At 54.1% G+C, this 14,470-nt stretch overlaps 1 protein-coding gene across 1 annotated transcript in view; it reads left to right on the forward strand.

Moving 5' to 3' along the window:
• PDGFRB (platelet derived growth factor receptor beta) overlaps positions 1–14,470 on the forward strand; it is a 34,677-nt gene that overhangs the window by 14,420 nt on the left and 5,787 nt on the right. The window contains exons 3-23 of the mRNA XM_049829526.1: positions 23–100; positions 1,604–1,900; positions 2,309–2,578; positions 2,863–2,990; positions 3,340–3,514; positions 4,097–4,289; positions 4,502–4,617; positions 5,157–5,283; positions 5,439–5,650; positions 6,417–6,511; positions 6,805–6,937; positions 7,346–7,450; positions 7,560–7,670; positions 8,051–8,204; positions 9,592–9,758; positions 10,027–10,145; positions 11,341–11,463; positions 12,894–13,005; positions 13,293–13,392; positions 13,512–13,617; positions 14,116–14,354. Coding sequence (XP_049685483.1) covers positions 52–100; positions 1,604–1,900; positions 2,309–2,578; positions 2,863–2,990; positions 3,340–3,514; positions 4,097–4,289; positions 4,502–4,617; positions 5,157–5,283; positions 5,439–5,650; positions 6,417–6,511; positions 6,805–6,937; positions 7,346–7,450; positions 7,560–7,670; positions 8,051–8,204; positions 9,592–9,758; positions 10,027–10,145; positions 11,341–11,463; positions 12,894–13,005; positions 13,293–13,392; positions 13,512–13,617; positions 14,116–14,354 — 3,131 coding nt within the window. The 5' untranslated portion in view covers positions 23–51. The remainder of the gene's footprint in view (positions 1–22; positions 101–1,603; positions 1,901–2,308; positions 2,579–2,862; positions 2,991–3,339; positions 3,515–4,096; positions 4,290–4,501; positions 4,618–5,156; positions 5,284–5,438; positions 5,651–6,416; positions 6,512–6,804; positions 6,938–7,345; positions 7,451–7,559; positions 7,671–8,050; positions 8,205–9,591; positions 9,759–10,026; positions 10,146–11,340; positions 11,464–12,893; positions 13,006–13,292; positions 13,393–13,511; positions 13,618–14,115; positions 14,355–14,470) is intronic.

Raw genomic sequence — 14,470 nt, forward strand, 5'->3', positions numbered from 1 at the left:
CATCTCGCTTTGCTCTTGGCAGGATTCGGTCACTGAGCCACGGAGCCCGCCATGCTGCGCCCCTCTCTGAAGACATGTCTCTGGCTCCTCATCCTCACCGGTGAGTGCTGTGGCTGGGGAGGTGTGCGCAGGATTGGGCCCTGCGTGGGGATGCTGCCCTGGGATGTTTACTGCGAGGCAAGGGGGAGGAAAGGAGCATTGCCGTGGGGAGGCACAGGAGCGCACAGCGCGCTCCAGGCACATCTGTCCCTCCTAAAGACTCAGGTCCGTGGCTCATGCCGACCCAATCCTATGGCGGGGTGGATGTAAAGTCCTCACCTGCTTCATGCTGATGCACAGCTGGGTGGAAGGAGGAGACCTTTGCAGAGGGAGCGCTGCCACGCGTGCTCAGCCCTTAGCAGACACCCGAGAACCCACGTTAGCTGGGCATTACGGACACCCCCACAGCAGGAAGGATTCGGTCAGACCCCATATATATAATAACCACCCACAGCAAGGCAACGGGGCACGTGGCCGCATCTGGGCTATTTACAGCATTGCTGTGAGTCCCTGGGGGCTGTCCCCAGCTGCCCTGCCCACCCATGGGGATACCAGAGAAGAGCACATGTCCCAACCCCAATGGGACATCTAGGCAAAGGGTGAAGCAAGGAAGCTGGGAGAGACACGGGGAGCCATTCAGGAAGACCTTGCCTGCTCTATTGCTTCCAAAGGATTTCCTGCAAGGTTTTGCTTTCATTCCTTTTTCACTTTCTTGTAAACCGACATTGTTTCAGCCTAGTCTGTGCCCTGTCTGACACTGTCCCTGTGGAGAAGCAGCCAGCAGAGCAGAGAATTGCCTCATCTCCTCCTCTCCCCCTTGCCTGCTAAATGCATGGCCTTTCCAAGCCTTTGAAGGTGCATCCAAGACCTATCTCTTCCTTTACAGAGACAGGCTCATTTTGGGACCAGCAGTACTATCTATACTGTCAGCTCCCAGGTTATCTAGACCACTCACAGGATGTATAAAAGCCAAGGAACTGAGCAAACATGTGGGGGAGGCCCAGGTCACCCCCATTTCCAGCCCCATCCTCACCAAGGTGCCCCTTGGGCTGGGGCAACAGCATCACAGCATGGCTGCCTCCCAGCACAGCCCTGTTCGCACCCACAGTTTAAACGGCTGTCCCAAATCCCTCCCGAGCCAGCCTTCTGCTCCTCACTGCCTGATGACACTGGGCAGCACTGGGTGGCACTGAGGGTGCCGTTAACTTGCAGAAAGGTTGGATGGGGGCAGACATAGTTAAAGCACAAAATGGGGGGTTCTCCACCCAGCATTGCCACAGACAACACAGGCAACTTTGAACATTGCTAAACTCCGTGATGTCTTCTTTCCTCTCCAATAAGGGTTTCAGGAGGTAAAGGGAATGAAGGGTGACCCACCAAGGCCTTGGTTGACAGGACACTTTTGAGGAAAGCACATGTTTGTCAGTGGTGGGTGGCTACCCCAAGGAGGACAAATCCAGGAAGGTTATTTTTCATTGTAAAGGCTGACACTACATTGGCATGAAGTTGTGCTCCAGCGTGCTTCTCCTTGGATTTCAGAGGTCTCATCTCCCTTCTCTCCCAGGTCTGCTGGAGGTAACGTCTGGGGGCAGCAGGCTGCATATTGAACCCAGAGATGCTGAGCTTGTCCTTGGCCTCCACAGCACCTTCTCCCTCTTGTGCTATGGGGACAGCACGCTGGTCTGGGAACGGGAGGGTCAGCCCCTCGCCGCCTCGCTGGAGCAGAGGGATGGTGTCTTTGTCAGCAACCTCACCCTCAGGAACGTGACAGGCCGTCACACTGGGGAGTATGTGTGCACCTACAGCCCTGACCAGGCTCCAGAGCCAGCAGAGAGGAAAGCCCTGTACATCTACGTTCCAGGTAGGGGACAGCACGTCCTTGTCTCTGCATTTCCATGGGGTTTAGCAACCAGGAGAAAGAGGGCTTTGAATTATCATTCTGTCTCCAAGAACCTGGACTCCCAAAATCCTTTCTCCCACTGCAGGAGAGCCTTCATGCATGGCAGGTCATCTTGCTGTGGCGTGTCTCTGGTACGCCAGGTCATGGGAGAGACCTACGTGTGGTGTGTTGGGACAAGTGGTGGGCGAGGCAATGGTGCTAAGCGGCAGCATCTGGGTCTCTCACCCTCCTAGGAGAGGTTTGGTGATCCTACACCATGGGGAGAAAGTGAAGAAACATTCCACCAGTCTGGAGACAGAGAGGAGCACAGAGCAGCCCTGCTTCAGCTTCAAGCAGCTTTCTGCAACCAGTGTTCCCTCTCTCCCGCAGATCCTTCCCTAGTCTTCCTCCCCACAATCACCTCCGAAGAGCTCTTCATCTTCATCACAGGCTACACAGAGGCCGTCATCCCATGCCGTGTGACCAACCCACAGATGCAGGTGACCCTCTATGAGAAAAAGGTGGAGAACCCCATCCCAGCTGCTTATGACCCACAACAGGGATTCAAAGGCTTCTTTGAGGATAAAACCTATTTCTGCCGGACAATCGTGGATGACCAGGAGGTGGATTCAGACACCTTCTACGTCTACAGGATCCAGGGTGAGGTGCCATTGTCTTAGCATACCTGTGCACCTGCTGTGGCTGTTCCTTCAGCCCTATGGCAGGGGACAGCAAAGCTCTCCCCCTGTCTCCTTAGCGATGCCCCTGATCAATTTGGAGGCTGGATTTAGTCCTGTTTCCATTAGATAATGGGTTCTGCCAAAGTGTCAGCTCCACTCCTCAGGGAAGAGACTTTCCACTAGACCAGTCCACCCAGGATAAATGGACTGGGTACCCACTCATCCCTTCCTTCATTTTTCATTCCTTTCTTTCACCTTTCCCAGTCTCATCTGTGAACGTCTCCATCAGCGCAGTGCAGACCATAGTTCGTCAGGGAGAAAACGTTACCCTGATGTGCACCGTGAGCGGCAATGAGCTAGTCAACTTCAACTGGGATTATCCCCGCAAGCAAGTGAGTGCTCCAGCCCCACAGGCTCCAGGCAGCAGCTCCATCCTTTGCCCAGATGTCCCATGGCAATCACTTGTCACTATCCCAGGTGAAGCTTCATAGGAAGCTTCACCCCATGGCAGAAGCTGTGGGATGATGATGCTGCCACACAGGGAGGCTTGATGGGGAGACCCTTGGATTAAGGCTGTCTGTCTCAGTGACCTCTGATCGGTGCATGTTCCCTGTCCCTGTGGCAGCCAGACCAGGGTCCTCTACCCTCTCCTCCTCCCTCCCTGTGAGCCTGGCTTTGTAGCTCCAATGGCAGAACATGCTCTTGACTTCTGAGACCTTATCTCCTGTCCCCGTTGTGCAGGCGGGGAAGACTGTGGAGCCGGTGACCGACTTCCTGCCCGGATCCACCCACGAGATCCGCTCCATCCTCATCATCCAGAATGCGGAGCTGGAGGACAGTGGGACCTACATCTGCAACGTCTCTGAGGGCTATCATGAGAAAACAGACCGAAAAGACATCACAGTCCACGTGATCGGTGCGTTGCTTCCCACGCGCCCAAAGCCAGCAAATGATGTGGGCGTCCAAGCAGGATGCCCCAGAGTGACACCCTCTTCTCTCTGCACAGCCTCCAGCTCCCTCCCCTCCTCGCCTCTGCCCTAAGTAACCATGGCAAAAAGCCAACCCTCACCCCATGTCACCCCTGCCCACTTCTTGGCTTCAAAACATCCCAAGCCTTGTGACCCTTTAAGACACTTGAGGGTACGGGTAAGAGCACTTCTGCACTGCGCAGTGCCAAGGCGATGTGAGGTCATATTTTCACTTCCCATCCGCATCTGTCCTTCTTTCACGTAATTCAAGGGAACCTGCACCATCTCCACAAGATAGCAGCATTTCCCCCACATGCTGCCTGCCCCATGAGCCCCTCTGCTCCAGTGTGGCTCTGCACCCGCACTCCCCTCGGGCACAAGCCTGAAGCCTTGGGGGATGGATCTGGAGCTGCCCCACCACTTCTGGGTGCTCAGAGTGTTTTGTTCCAGATCCATGTTTGTCCAGAGGGCTGGAGAGAGGGTTGTTTCTCTCTCTAACCCCCCCCCCCATCCTTCCTGCCCCCTCTCAGAGCGTGGCTTTGTGCGCTTCCACACCCACCTGCCCAGCACGGTGTATGCCGAGGTCCACAAGAGCCGCACCATCCAGGTGGAGGTGGAGGCCTACCCACAACCCAGCATTGTGTGGCTGAAGAACAACAAGACGTTGACCATGGAAAGCAGCAGTGAGTTCACCATCACCAGCAGGAACCTGTCAGAAACCAGGTGAGGGCCCATCATTCTTCACTGGGTTGCTGGGAGGGGATAATTCACAAAGCAACCTCCAAATTGCTGGTTGGACATGGTTGGTGGTTGAATGCCTTTCCGTGAATGGATTTCGAGGATGCCTCGGATGGGTGGGAGCTGGTTGCCTCTGAGCATTGCCAGTCCCCAGGTACCTTCCCACACCCATCACTCTGGGACTGTGTCTTCTCCAGGTACCAGACGGCTCTGGTGCTGGTGCGGGTGAAGCAGGAAGAAGGAGGATTTTACACCATCCGGGCTTTCAATGAGGATGATGAGCAGGAGCTGTCCTTCCATCTGCAGATAAATGGTGAGGATGGGCATGCAGACATGGGGCTGAGGAGTGCAGGGGCAGTCTCAGGGGACGGTTCCATCCTTTGCTGCAGGACCCTCAGGTTGAAGCCCTTACTCTTCGACTACAGCTCCAAAGTGGTTTTGGTTAAAGGAAAAGCATTCAAGCAAGAAACATGCTCATTTGAAATATCACACACTTGGTCTCAGAGCAAGGGGGACAGGGAGGCAGTGCAGACACCAGCAGCCTGGCCTTCATGCCTTGGCCCAAGGTAGTAAATGCAGAGATGATCGCGCAGCTCTGATGTCCAGGACTTTCCCCCGTGCTCGCCTGTGCTCTCCAAGCAAGCTAGATGGGGGCAGGTCTCCTTCATAACCCCCTCAAACCTTTCTCTTTTTGCTGTTAGCTTTCAAATATAAAACAAGATTCATGTGATGAGTCCTACCTCACTGTCTCCTCACTCCCAGGCCATTTCAGGGGTACAGTGGAATCACGTTCCCTTTCCATCATGCAGTCAGAAAGGAGGATTAATTCCCATCACTATCTCTTTGTTTCAGTGCCAGCCAAGGTGGTGGATCTCAAGGAGAACAGCAGTACCAGCAGTGGGGAGCAGACAGTAACATGCTCTGCTGAAGGCATGCCCCAGCCAGAGATCAGCTGGTCTACTTGCAGTGACATCAAATGGTAAGTGGGTGCCCATGGGAATGGCTGGACTTTCACATTTACTGGAATAATAGACTATTATTTTATTGTATTCTGCTGGCCCACATGCCTGGGCATCCCATGGTGGTGTGTGGCCACAGCTGCCTCTCAAGTGCCTTTATCCTCCCCCGGACCAGGTGCAGCACCAAGGGGCAACCCACCCGGTTGCTGGGGAACGAGTCCGCAGAGATCGGTCTGCAGACCAATGCCACGTACCACGCGGAGCTGCAGGTGTACCGCGTGAACAGTACCCTGCAGCTGCACAGGGTGGATGAGCCCCTGCTCCTGAGATGCACCGTGCAAAACTTCCTGGGCACCAACTCCCAGGACATCACTCTGGTCCCACATGGTGAGCACTGAAGGAAGTGTTTGAGCCAGTGGTGGGGAGTCAGACTTTTCTCTCTGTGTCTCCAGCCTGGAGGTGCTGGAAGCCAGGACTGTCCTCTGATGACTGCAGTCCTCGGAGGCAGGAAACCTGGGTATTTCTGCCCAAAACAAAGCCTCCTTTGGGTTGGCAGGAAAGGCTGCTCCAGGAGGAGTCTGAAGTCCTTATGTCCACTGGCCATGGACATCCTCTTCCCACCACTGGCAGGTTAATTCCTCCAGGGAGGCAAGATGGGAGTGCCTGAGCAGGTCCCTGGTGTCTTGTTATTAGCCCGCGGGTCACTAGATGGTGCCACGGACTCGAACATCCATGCGCTGAACATCCTAAATATGAGGAAGGATGGTCTAAGCCCAGGCCGGGAGCTGCCAGCTCTCCCCCAAGCAAACCAGCCCCTCTAGCTCTTTACACCCTCCCATGGTCAAACCTCTCCCAAGGCAGCAAGCCCTTCAACAGGCTGTAACAACCCATCACCCCATTATCACTGGTGTGCTGGCCCTGCAAGTGTTGGGCAGGTCTGCCCAGGAGGAGAGGTCAGGGACTGCCCCCACCCAGAGGAGAGCTCAGGGTCGATGTCTTGGGGGGAGGCATGTAGCAGGAGGGGAACAGTGGCTAGAGGAGGGAAAGGGAAGGCTGCAGGGCCCCCTCTGCGCTGCTGTCCCCTCCTTTCCCCAGGGTACTCAGGCCGTGTGGACGTGGAAGAGTCTGACTGCTGTCCCTGTTATTGTTGTAGCCTTGCCGTTCAAAGTGGTCATCATCTCTGTCATCCTGGCTTTGCTGGTCCTCACCGTCATCTCCCTGATCATCCTGATCATCCTGTGGCAGAAGGTAAAAGAGGACAGTGTCCTCAGGCTACCACAGTGGTACCCCCTATGTTATGGTGGCTGGGAAGAGCAAAGCTGTGAGCTCCTGCTGGCATGGGCTTGACAATGTCCCACCTGTGCCAGGGACCATGGGCCTCCATCAGTCTCTGCGTGCCCCTGGCATCTGTAGGCTAGATGGGGAATGAGGCAATGGCTGCAGGGACCAAAGGCTCCCTGACAAAGCCTACCCACATCCCCCATGCCCTTTCTGACCCTCAGCCTCTTCGATCTCTCTTTTTCCTTTGTTCCCCTTTCCAGAAACCTCGTTATGAAATCCGCTGGAAGGTGATTGAGTCAGTCAGCTCTGATGGGCACGAGTACATCTACGTGGATCCCATGCAGCTCCCTTATGATTCCAGCTGGGAGGTGCCCAGGGACAAACTGGTGTTAGGTAAAGGCTCTGCAGGTCCCACTGATGGACCCTTGGGGTCTGGGGGTGATAGGTTTGGTTGGGCATCTCCAAAAGACACAAACCCAGAAAAGGCACAGAGATCCCTGGAGATACGATGTGGTCCTGGGTTGGGGGACCATGGTGGGAGGCCAGCTGCCACCTTTGGCATGAGGCACTGGGTTATTCCTGGCTATCCTTTCTTGCAGCTGGCAGTTCCTTCCTTTCCCAGCCAGATGAAAACCAGCCCCAACCCCAAACATCATAGCTCATGATCACCTCCATGCCCACAAGGGTGACTGCAGCAAGGCTGGTGTAGTTTCAGACAGGGGACTTGTCTTTTCCAAGCTCCTTTCCTCATCTCTTCTTGAGGACCATCACCAACTTTATCTCCTCACTGTTTCTTTGCAGGACGCACTCTCGGCTCTGGTGCCTTTGGACGTGTGGTGGAGGCAACGGCTCATGGCCTGAGCCATTCGCAGTCTACCATGAAAGTGGCGGTCAAAATGCTCAAGTGTGAGTTGTCCTCCCATCATACCTTTCCCCCATCCCAAAGCTGTGAGGCCAAATGGTGCACATGTGCTCCCTTCCTTGCCCTGCCGCTCACACCAGCTCTCCCCAACAGCCACTGCCCGGAGCAGCGAGAAGCAAGCCCTTATGTCCGAGCTGAAGATCATGAGCCACTTGGGACCTCACCTCAACATTGTCAACTTGCTGGGGGCCTGCACCAAAGGAGGTAGCTGAGCCCCGGGTGCCTTTTCTCCTCTTCCTGCTGTCTTGAGCTGTGCTGAGGAGGAGAACTGTCCTCAGAGAGAAAAACTCCTGTTTTCTGGTTCAGAATGATTCACCCTTCCCCTAGGAAAGCCTCCTGGGGCTCTGAAATCCTTTCTTTCCAACCTGACTGAAACTGAGAAGGCATGTTTCTGTTAACCCCCACCTCCCTCCCCAAACACAAATTTCAAATTCCAAAAACGCTCGGTACCAGAAAGATAGCTTTTGCCCCTGGCCCTGCCTAGACATCCTGCAATCTGATAATGTCCCTGTGGGATGAAATTCACTGCCCCGGGGAGCAAGCGAGGTCGAGGCAGGGCTGACACGGGTGCTGCCTCCCACCAGGGCCCATCTACATCATCACCGAGTACTGCCGCTATGGGGACCTGGTGGACTACCTGCACCGCAACAAGCACACCTTTCTGCAGTCCTACGGCGAGAAGGCACGGCGAGAGGCAGAGTTGTACGGGAACACTGCCAAGGAGGACCACGTGCAGAGGTACCTGGAAAGCAGCACTCTCCTCCCTGGTGCCTACCCCATCCTAGCCCCCATCGATGAGGGAGGCTGGTACTACCAGGAAGGATACCTACATTTCCTCCAGACCAGTACAATAAATGCTGGCCCAGCACTGGGACACAGCTGGCCAGTCTGTTACCTTGTGAGACCAGCCCATGTGACAACCAGCCACCTCCAAACAGCTCCTGGCAGACGGGGAGTTAGCAGAGGGAATCTGTGTGTCCTGGAGGCTGTTAGCTAGCACACACACCGGCTGCTCCATGCCAGTTGGGAGTACTCCCTGGCATCGTTAACTTTATTGGCATAACCATAGCTATGCATTGAGTACAGAGATGAAGGTTTCCCAGCACATCTTAGTCCTTGGAGATCTCAGGTCTGCATTTTCAGGGCAGGTTGCACTGCTACCAAGCCTAAGGTAGAAGTGCTAGAAGGAGTGTGGTTGCACAAGAAGTGCTACAAGGAAAGGGGAACAGTTCTTTGTCCAGTTGCCAGCTGTAAGGGATGCAGGCACATGAGCACAGAGAAACAGTCCCATGGGAAGTTAGAAAGCAGCATTTCCTTCCAGCACACCAAAACAATAGTAAAATACAGCAGTGTTAGGACGTCAGTACAGCTGCGCCCTGTGCTTTCTGCTTGAAGGCAGCTGAGATCCTCTTAAGCACTAAGCACAGTCTCCCAAGCCCCTGGGGACATGCCCCACAGCTCTGGCGATGCAGTAGGATTCCCTTGCCCAGCACCAGTACGTGGAAGGCCTCAGGGTGCTGCTTCCCAGATGCAGTTGTTGCTCACTCAAGGGAGAGGTGCTCAAGGGTGCAGATGTTTGCTGATACAAACTGGGAAGGTTTAACTGTAGACAGAGGGTTATGTCCTGCCCGCTCAGTTCAGCCTTCTCCAGGCCAGTCCGAGAACGTGCACAGCCAAGGTAGAGGGTTTTCCCTGCCCACTCTGGCTTGGGTCTCACACGTTCCTGCCCTGTGCGTGCCTGTGGAGCTGTGTGGCCCTGGGTCCCCTTCCTGCCCTCCCCAAGTGCTGAGCTTGTGCGCTGACCAAACCTGTGCTCTGCCAGGCAAGGTGAGCACGAGAAGTTTCAGCCCGTGGGAGAGGACACCTGGAGACCCATAGGGGAATATGGCAGGGCTGTTTAAAGCGAGCACTGAGGACACCTGAGCTGTTAGGTGGTGGAAGGAAGTCTCCAGTGCCATTTGCACTTCTCTGCATGCATGATGCAGGGCTTCTTTCCCTGCTGTGTGGCACATTTCAGGGCTGGGGCTGAGAGTTCAGGAATTGCAGTCACACAAATCATTGTCCTCATCCCTCATGTCTCCTCATCTCCTCTGGATCTGAACAGCCTCTTTGCTTCCCCCCATAGTCACCTCTCCTTGTCTGTCGAGAGCGATGGGGGCTACATGGACATGAGCAAGGATGACTCCCTGGATTATGTGCCCATGTCCGACATGAAGGGTGAAGTCAAGTACGCTGACATTGAATCCTCTAACTATGGCACCCCATATGAGCTGGACAGCTATTCCCCATCAGGTAACAGCTCAGCCACAGCGGGAGGGAGAGGTGCTTGCAGTTTGGGTGCTGGGTACCTTTGCTTGCAGAGACAGATGGTCCATATTGCAAAGGTCACCTTTGGGATGAGTCCAGCAATAGTGGGAGATGCCCTCACAGTTGGAACTCCCGGCTCTGTCTCTTTGTTGCTGGAGGGAGAGCAATCCCCAGTGGGTCCTTCCCCTGGCAGGCAGCCCACGAGTGTGCTGAGTAATGCCAACACCAACACCCATCTCTGCTTGCCCTCCAGCTCCTGAAAGAACAGACCGGGTGACGCTGATAAATGAGTCTCCCCTCCTCAGCTACATGGACTTGGTGGGCTTCAGCTTCCAGGTGGCCAATGGGATGGAGTTCCTGGCTTCCAAAAATGTACGTATGCTGGCTGGTCCATGCTGCCTGCAGCGGTGGAGGCCAACAACGCTCTGCTGTGTCCTGTGGTCAGCTTCCGCTCACTGTCCCTCTGTCCATGCCAACCTCCTCGTGGGAGAAGTGGCCATGCAATTGAAGAGCTGCTGACCACTTCTCTTTGGAAACACAGCCCTGAGGATCAGCATGACTACATTTGCACGTGATAGCTAACCCTGGCTTAGATTGAGCTTCAGACTTCAAATTCCCTGACTCTGAGCTCCTCCCAAGCCATGTGCAACACAGCTGTGGTGTTATATCATCCCTGTTTACTAGGATGACCAAACAGTGATAACCTCCCTGTGCTAAAGCACAAGGCACTCCACAGCAGAGCTACTACTCTCCATAGACACTGCTATTGCACCTCATGCTCTGAGCCCCCTAGGCCTCATCAGAAGTCCTTGTTTAGTGGAAATTAAGCCACGACAGAGGACTAGGCTCTGGGATTTCCTAAGGTCTGCCATAGCGCAGGGCAGGCAGTAATACAGTTGGACCATGTGAAACATCACACAGGGCAGGGCTAAGAGAAGGGGTAGGGATGGCATCAATGATGTGTGGAGAGAAATTCCTGGCTCTCTGCCTCCAGCCAGCCAGGCTGATCGCCAGAAGTGCATGGTCAGTGCTCCCCCATGGAGCTCCTAGCTTCCCACAGCTTCCCACAGTCATGCTTTACAGTGGCGTAATACCACCGTGCTCGCTAGTAGCGTCTGGCAGGATCTTGAGCAAACCTTGGGGCTGTTCATATGGAAAACATCCAACATGCTGGCAAACCAGAAGGCACAAGCTAGGCTGGTGTAACTCTGATGTCTTCAGACTGCTGGGTTGGATTGTCCAAACAGAGATGGAGACATCCCCTCCCTGCCGGCCTGCTAGCCCACCAGCCCCCTTGCTTGGTCAGGCCCTGGCAATCCCCTCTCTGCTGGGTTGTTCAAATTGCCCTTGCCAGATTTGGATGCCTGTTGCTGTCATGGGGGGTAGCAGTCCAGGCGAGCAGCAAAAATGGGGTAGCTCTGCTAGTGGCTTTGAGCCATGGTTGTCCCTTCAGGAGGAGGAGATGCCTCAAATGATGTGTCCCTGCAGCCCCAGAAATGGATTAGTGCTGCAGCTTGGGCTGTCTGGGGGCCCCTCGCAGTGACAGTGCCCCGTCTTCCCCCTACAGTGTGTGCATCGTGACCTGGCTGCCAGGAATGTCCTCATCTGTGAGGGGAAGCTGGTGAAGATCTGTGACTTTGGCCTGGCAAGGGACATAATGAGAGATTCCAACTATATCTCCAAAGGCAGCGTAAGTACCAGGAGCCATGCAAGCTCTTTCTTCCCAAGGCTCTGGGCCTGGCCCCCCCATATGCTCCCCTCTGTGAGTTGCCTGTCCATCACTGTGCCCAGGGGTGGTGACAGGGCAGGACTCCCAGGAGATGGTGTCAACAGCAAACCATCCTGCACCTGATGTGCTTTGCACACTGTGGAGTAGCAGAATTGCATGCCCATATCTCTAGGCTCTTACAGAAGAACCTGGGTAGCAGCAGCAAAACTAAGGATTGTGCCCTGTACAGCCCATCACTGGCAGCAGTGCTGCATCCCTTCCCTGCATGGCACTGAGTACGGTCCTGAGCTGCAGGCAGGAGGATTCCAAGGTTAGGCAGCTTGACATTGCCGCAGTGAGTCACTGGCCACTCTGGGAAGAGGTTCACAGACTTCTGCTCTAACCACTAGACCACAGGGTAAGAGGAAGTGTTTTCCTGCGAGCAGCTACTTTCCAGAAAGACATCTCCAATCTTTCGAGGCAGGAGAGGATGAGGCTGTAACTGAGCTTCCCCAGAACCTCCTCTGTGACTTCAACAACAGCATCTCCTCTCCAGCCCTGGGGCATTTGGGAGCGTGCAACCCCAAGCAAATCAGGCCATGTAATTCCCAGAGAAACTGATGCTGGGGGAGCTGAGAGTGGAGCCAGGCTTCTCAAATCCCAATCTTTATCTACTCTATGAACTACTTACCTTCTCTCGTGCTTTCTCCCATTTGCATGGGATGGCAGACAGGCACTCAGTGCCTGGGCAGGGAGACCCTCCTGCAGAGGGGCTGGGGTTTTCTAGTCCAGGCTTGGCATAGCTGCTTTTCCTTCCAAAACAGGAAATGAAACTGGCCCCCTTTGCAATCCTTCCTGGAGATTATTTTGGTATTCATTGTGCAAGCAAATCCCAGGAACAGCACAGCCAGTGCTGCATAAAAGCTGGTCAAGTGGGGCTCCTTTTCATGTATCAGTCTGAGTGAGTAAGAGCAGGAAAAAGCTGGATGTGTCCATCGGCTCTTTTCTTGTCATCCTATAGTCCTCTCCAGCCTGGTCTTAGGTTTCCAAAGTCCAGATAGGCCCAGACTCCCTTCAGGAGTGCTGTGGCCATGTTGTGCAAGTCAGTGGACTACCCAAGAACTAGGGCACAGAGAATTCACACCATGACAGCTCATCATGGCAGACAGTGGTGGAAATGGATGTAGTACGCCCACTCTTTCCTCCTGCCTGATGAGTTCATCCTGCACAAGGAAAGAGGAACCTGTTCCCTCCAAGAAGTGGCTGACAGCAGATGACAGCAGATGTGTTGGGCTGATGGGTAGCTCTGAAAGGTCTTCTCTGCTTGTAGATTGAGTGTCAGGCTCTCACTTGTTGAAACAAGTGCTGTAGATGCAGCTGACTCTGTTCTTGTTCCATTTTTTTCCTCTTAGACCTTCTTGCCCCTTAAGTGGATGGCTCCAGAGAGCATCTTCAACAACCTCTACACCACTCTGAGCGATGTGTGGTCCTTCGGGATTCTTCTCTGGGAGATATTCACTCTAGGTAAGTGCCCTGGAGATCATGGTGGTGTCTGTAGGTCTGATAGCATGTCAGCATGTCCCTTCCCAGAGACAATAGAAATCCATTTCTAATCCCCAAGTCCCAACCTTACCAGTCAGAGTAGCGCTTCATTCCCTGTCTCCTCCTTTTGCATGCTGACGTTGCCATTTGGAAGTGAAATGAAGCAGGAAAGGTAAAGAAAAAAAGGAAACCTTGGTGTGAAATGCGTGTCGGCATGGGGGTGGCAGGCAATCCACCAGCCTGAATTCCTGCTCTCCCTTTACACCCAGGGGGGACTCCATATCCTGAACTGCCTATGAATGAACAGTTCTACAACGCCATCAAACGTGGCTATCGGATGTCCAAACCCACCCACGCCTCTGATGAAATGTAAGTGCTGCCCATACGTGTTTGCCCTGGGCCTGCCCTACACAAACTACAGAAGCATTTCTGCCACTGTTTTTCCCACCTGCTAACTCACCAGAATGCTTTCTGTTTCCTCTTGCTAGCTACGATATCATGCAGAAGTGCTGGGAGGAGAAGTTTGAGATCAGACCATCCTTCTCACAGCTGGTGGTGCTTATGGGAAACCTCTTGGTGGATTGCTACAGAAAGGTATGTTCAAAGGACCCAGTGCTGGATGGACAGAAGAGGGTCGGTGTTCTGTGGAGGATGCTGCCTTGGGTAGGGCCCTCAATCAGGGTTTGGAGACCAGTGTTTACTGCTGCCGTGCCACAGGATTTTGCAGTGACTAAAGCTGCATTAGTTTGAACAGCCGATGAAGGTGGTTTGGGCATCCTGGGGACATTGCTGAGACAACTGGCATCGCCAGACAGGCAACTGGTATCTCAGCAACTGCGGAAATCAGAACTGGCAGGAGATCAAAAAAACCTGCCTCCAACTGTTTGGTATTTTGGAGCTGTGGAGTTGTGCCCTGATCTCTCCCTTAGGAAACGTTCATGATCTTTGGTGGAGTCAGGGTAGCTGAACCCAGCTAGAAGATGCGAGCCCCTCTAGAAAAAGCCTAGCAGACAGGGAAAGCAAACACAACACAAGTGCATTTTCTCCACTCACAAGACCTTGTTTCTTTGGTAACCTGCCCTGCGAGAGCAGAGGTACCAGCAGGTGGATGAAGAGTTCATGAAGAGCGACCACCCCGCTGTTGTCCGCACAAGACCCACAATCCCTGGGTTGAACAACTCCAGGCTCACAGCCAGCTCCCCCACCGGCAGCATTCTCTACACAGCCGTGCACCAAAATGGGGGTGAGAATGATTATATCATCCCTCTTCCTGACCCCAAACCCGACACAATCTGCGATCTCCCTCAGGAAGCCTCCATCAGCCGGGCCAGGTAAAAACATTACTTCTGAATGTTGTCTTTTCCCCTGACTATGCAAATCTGAAAACGGGGGCCTCAGGAGGAGATGGGGATGCTCTGCTGAGGAATAGACCAGGGGTGGGTTTACC

The sequence above is a fragment of the Accipiter gentilis genome, chromosome 26 (genome assembly GCF_929443795.1).
Source record: "Accipiter gentilis chromosome 26, bAccGen1.1, whole genome shotgun sequence".
NCBI classification, from domain to species: domain Eukaryota; kingdom Metazoa; phylum Chordata; class Aves; order Accipitriformes; family Accipitridae; genus Astur; species Astur gentilis.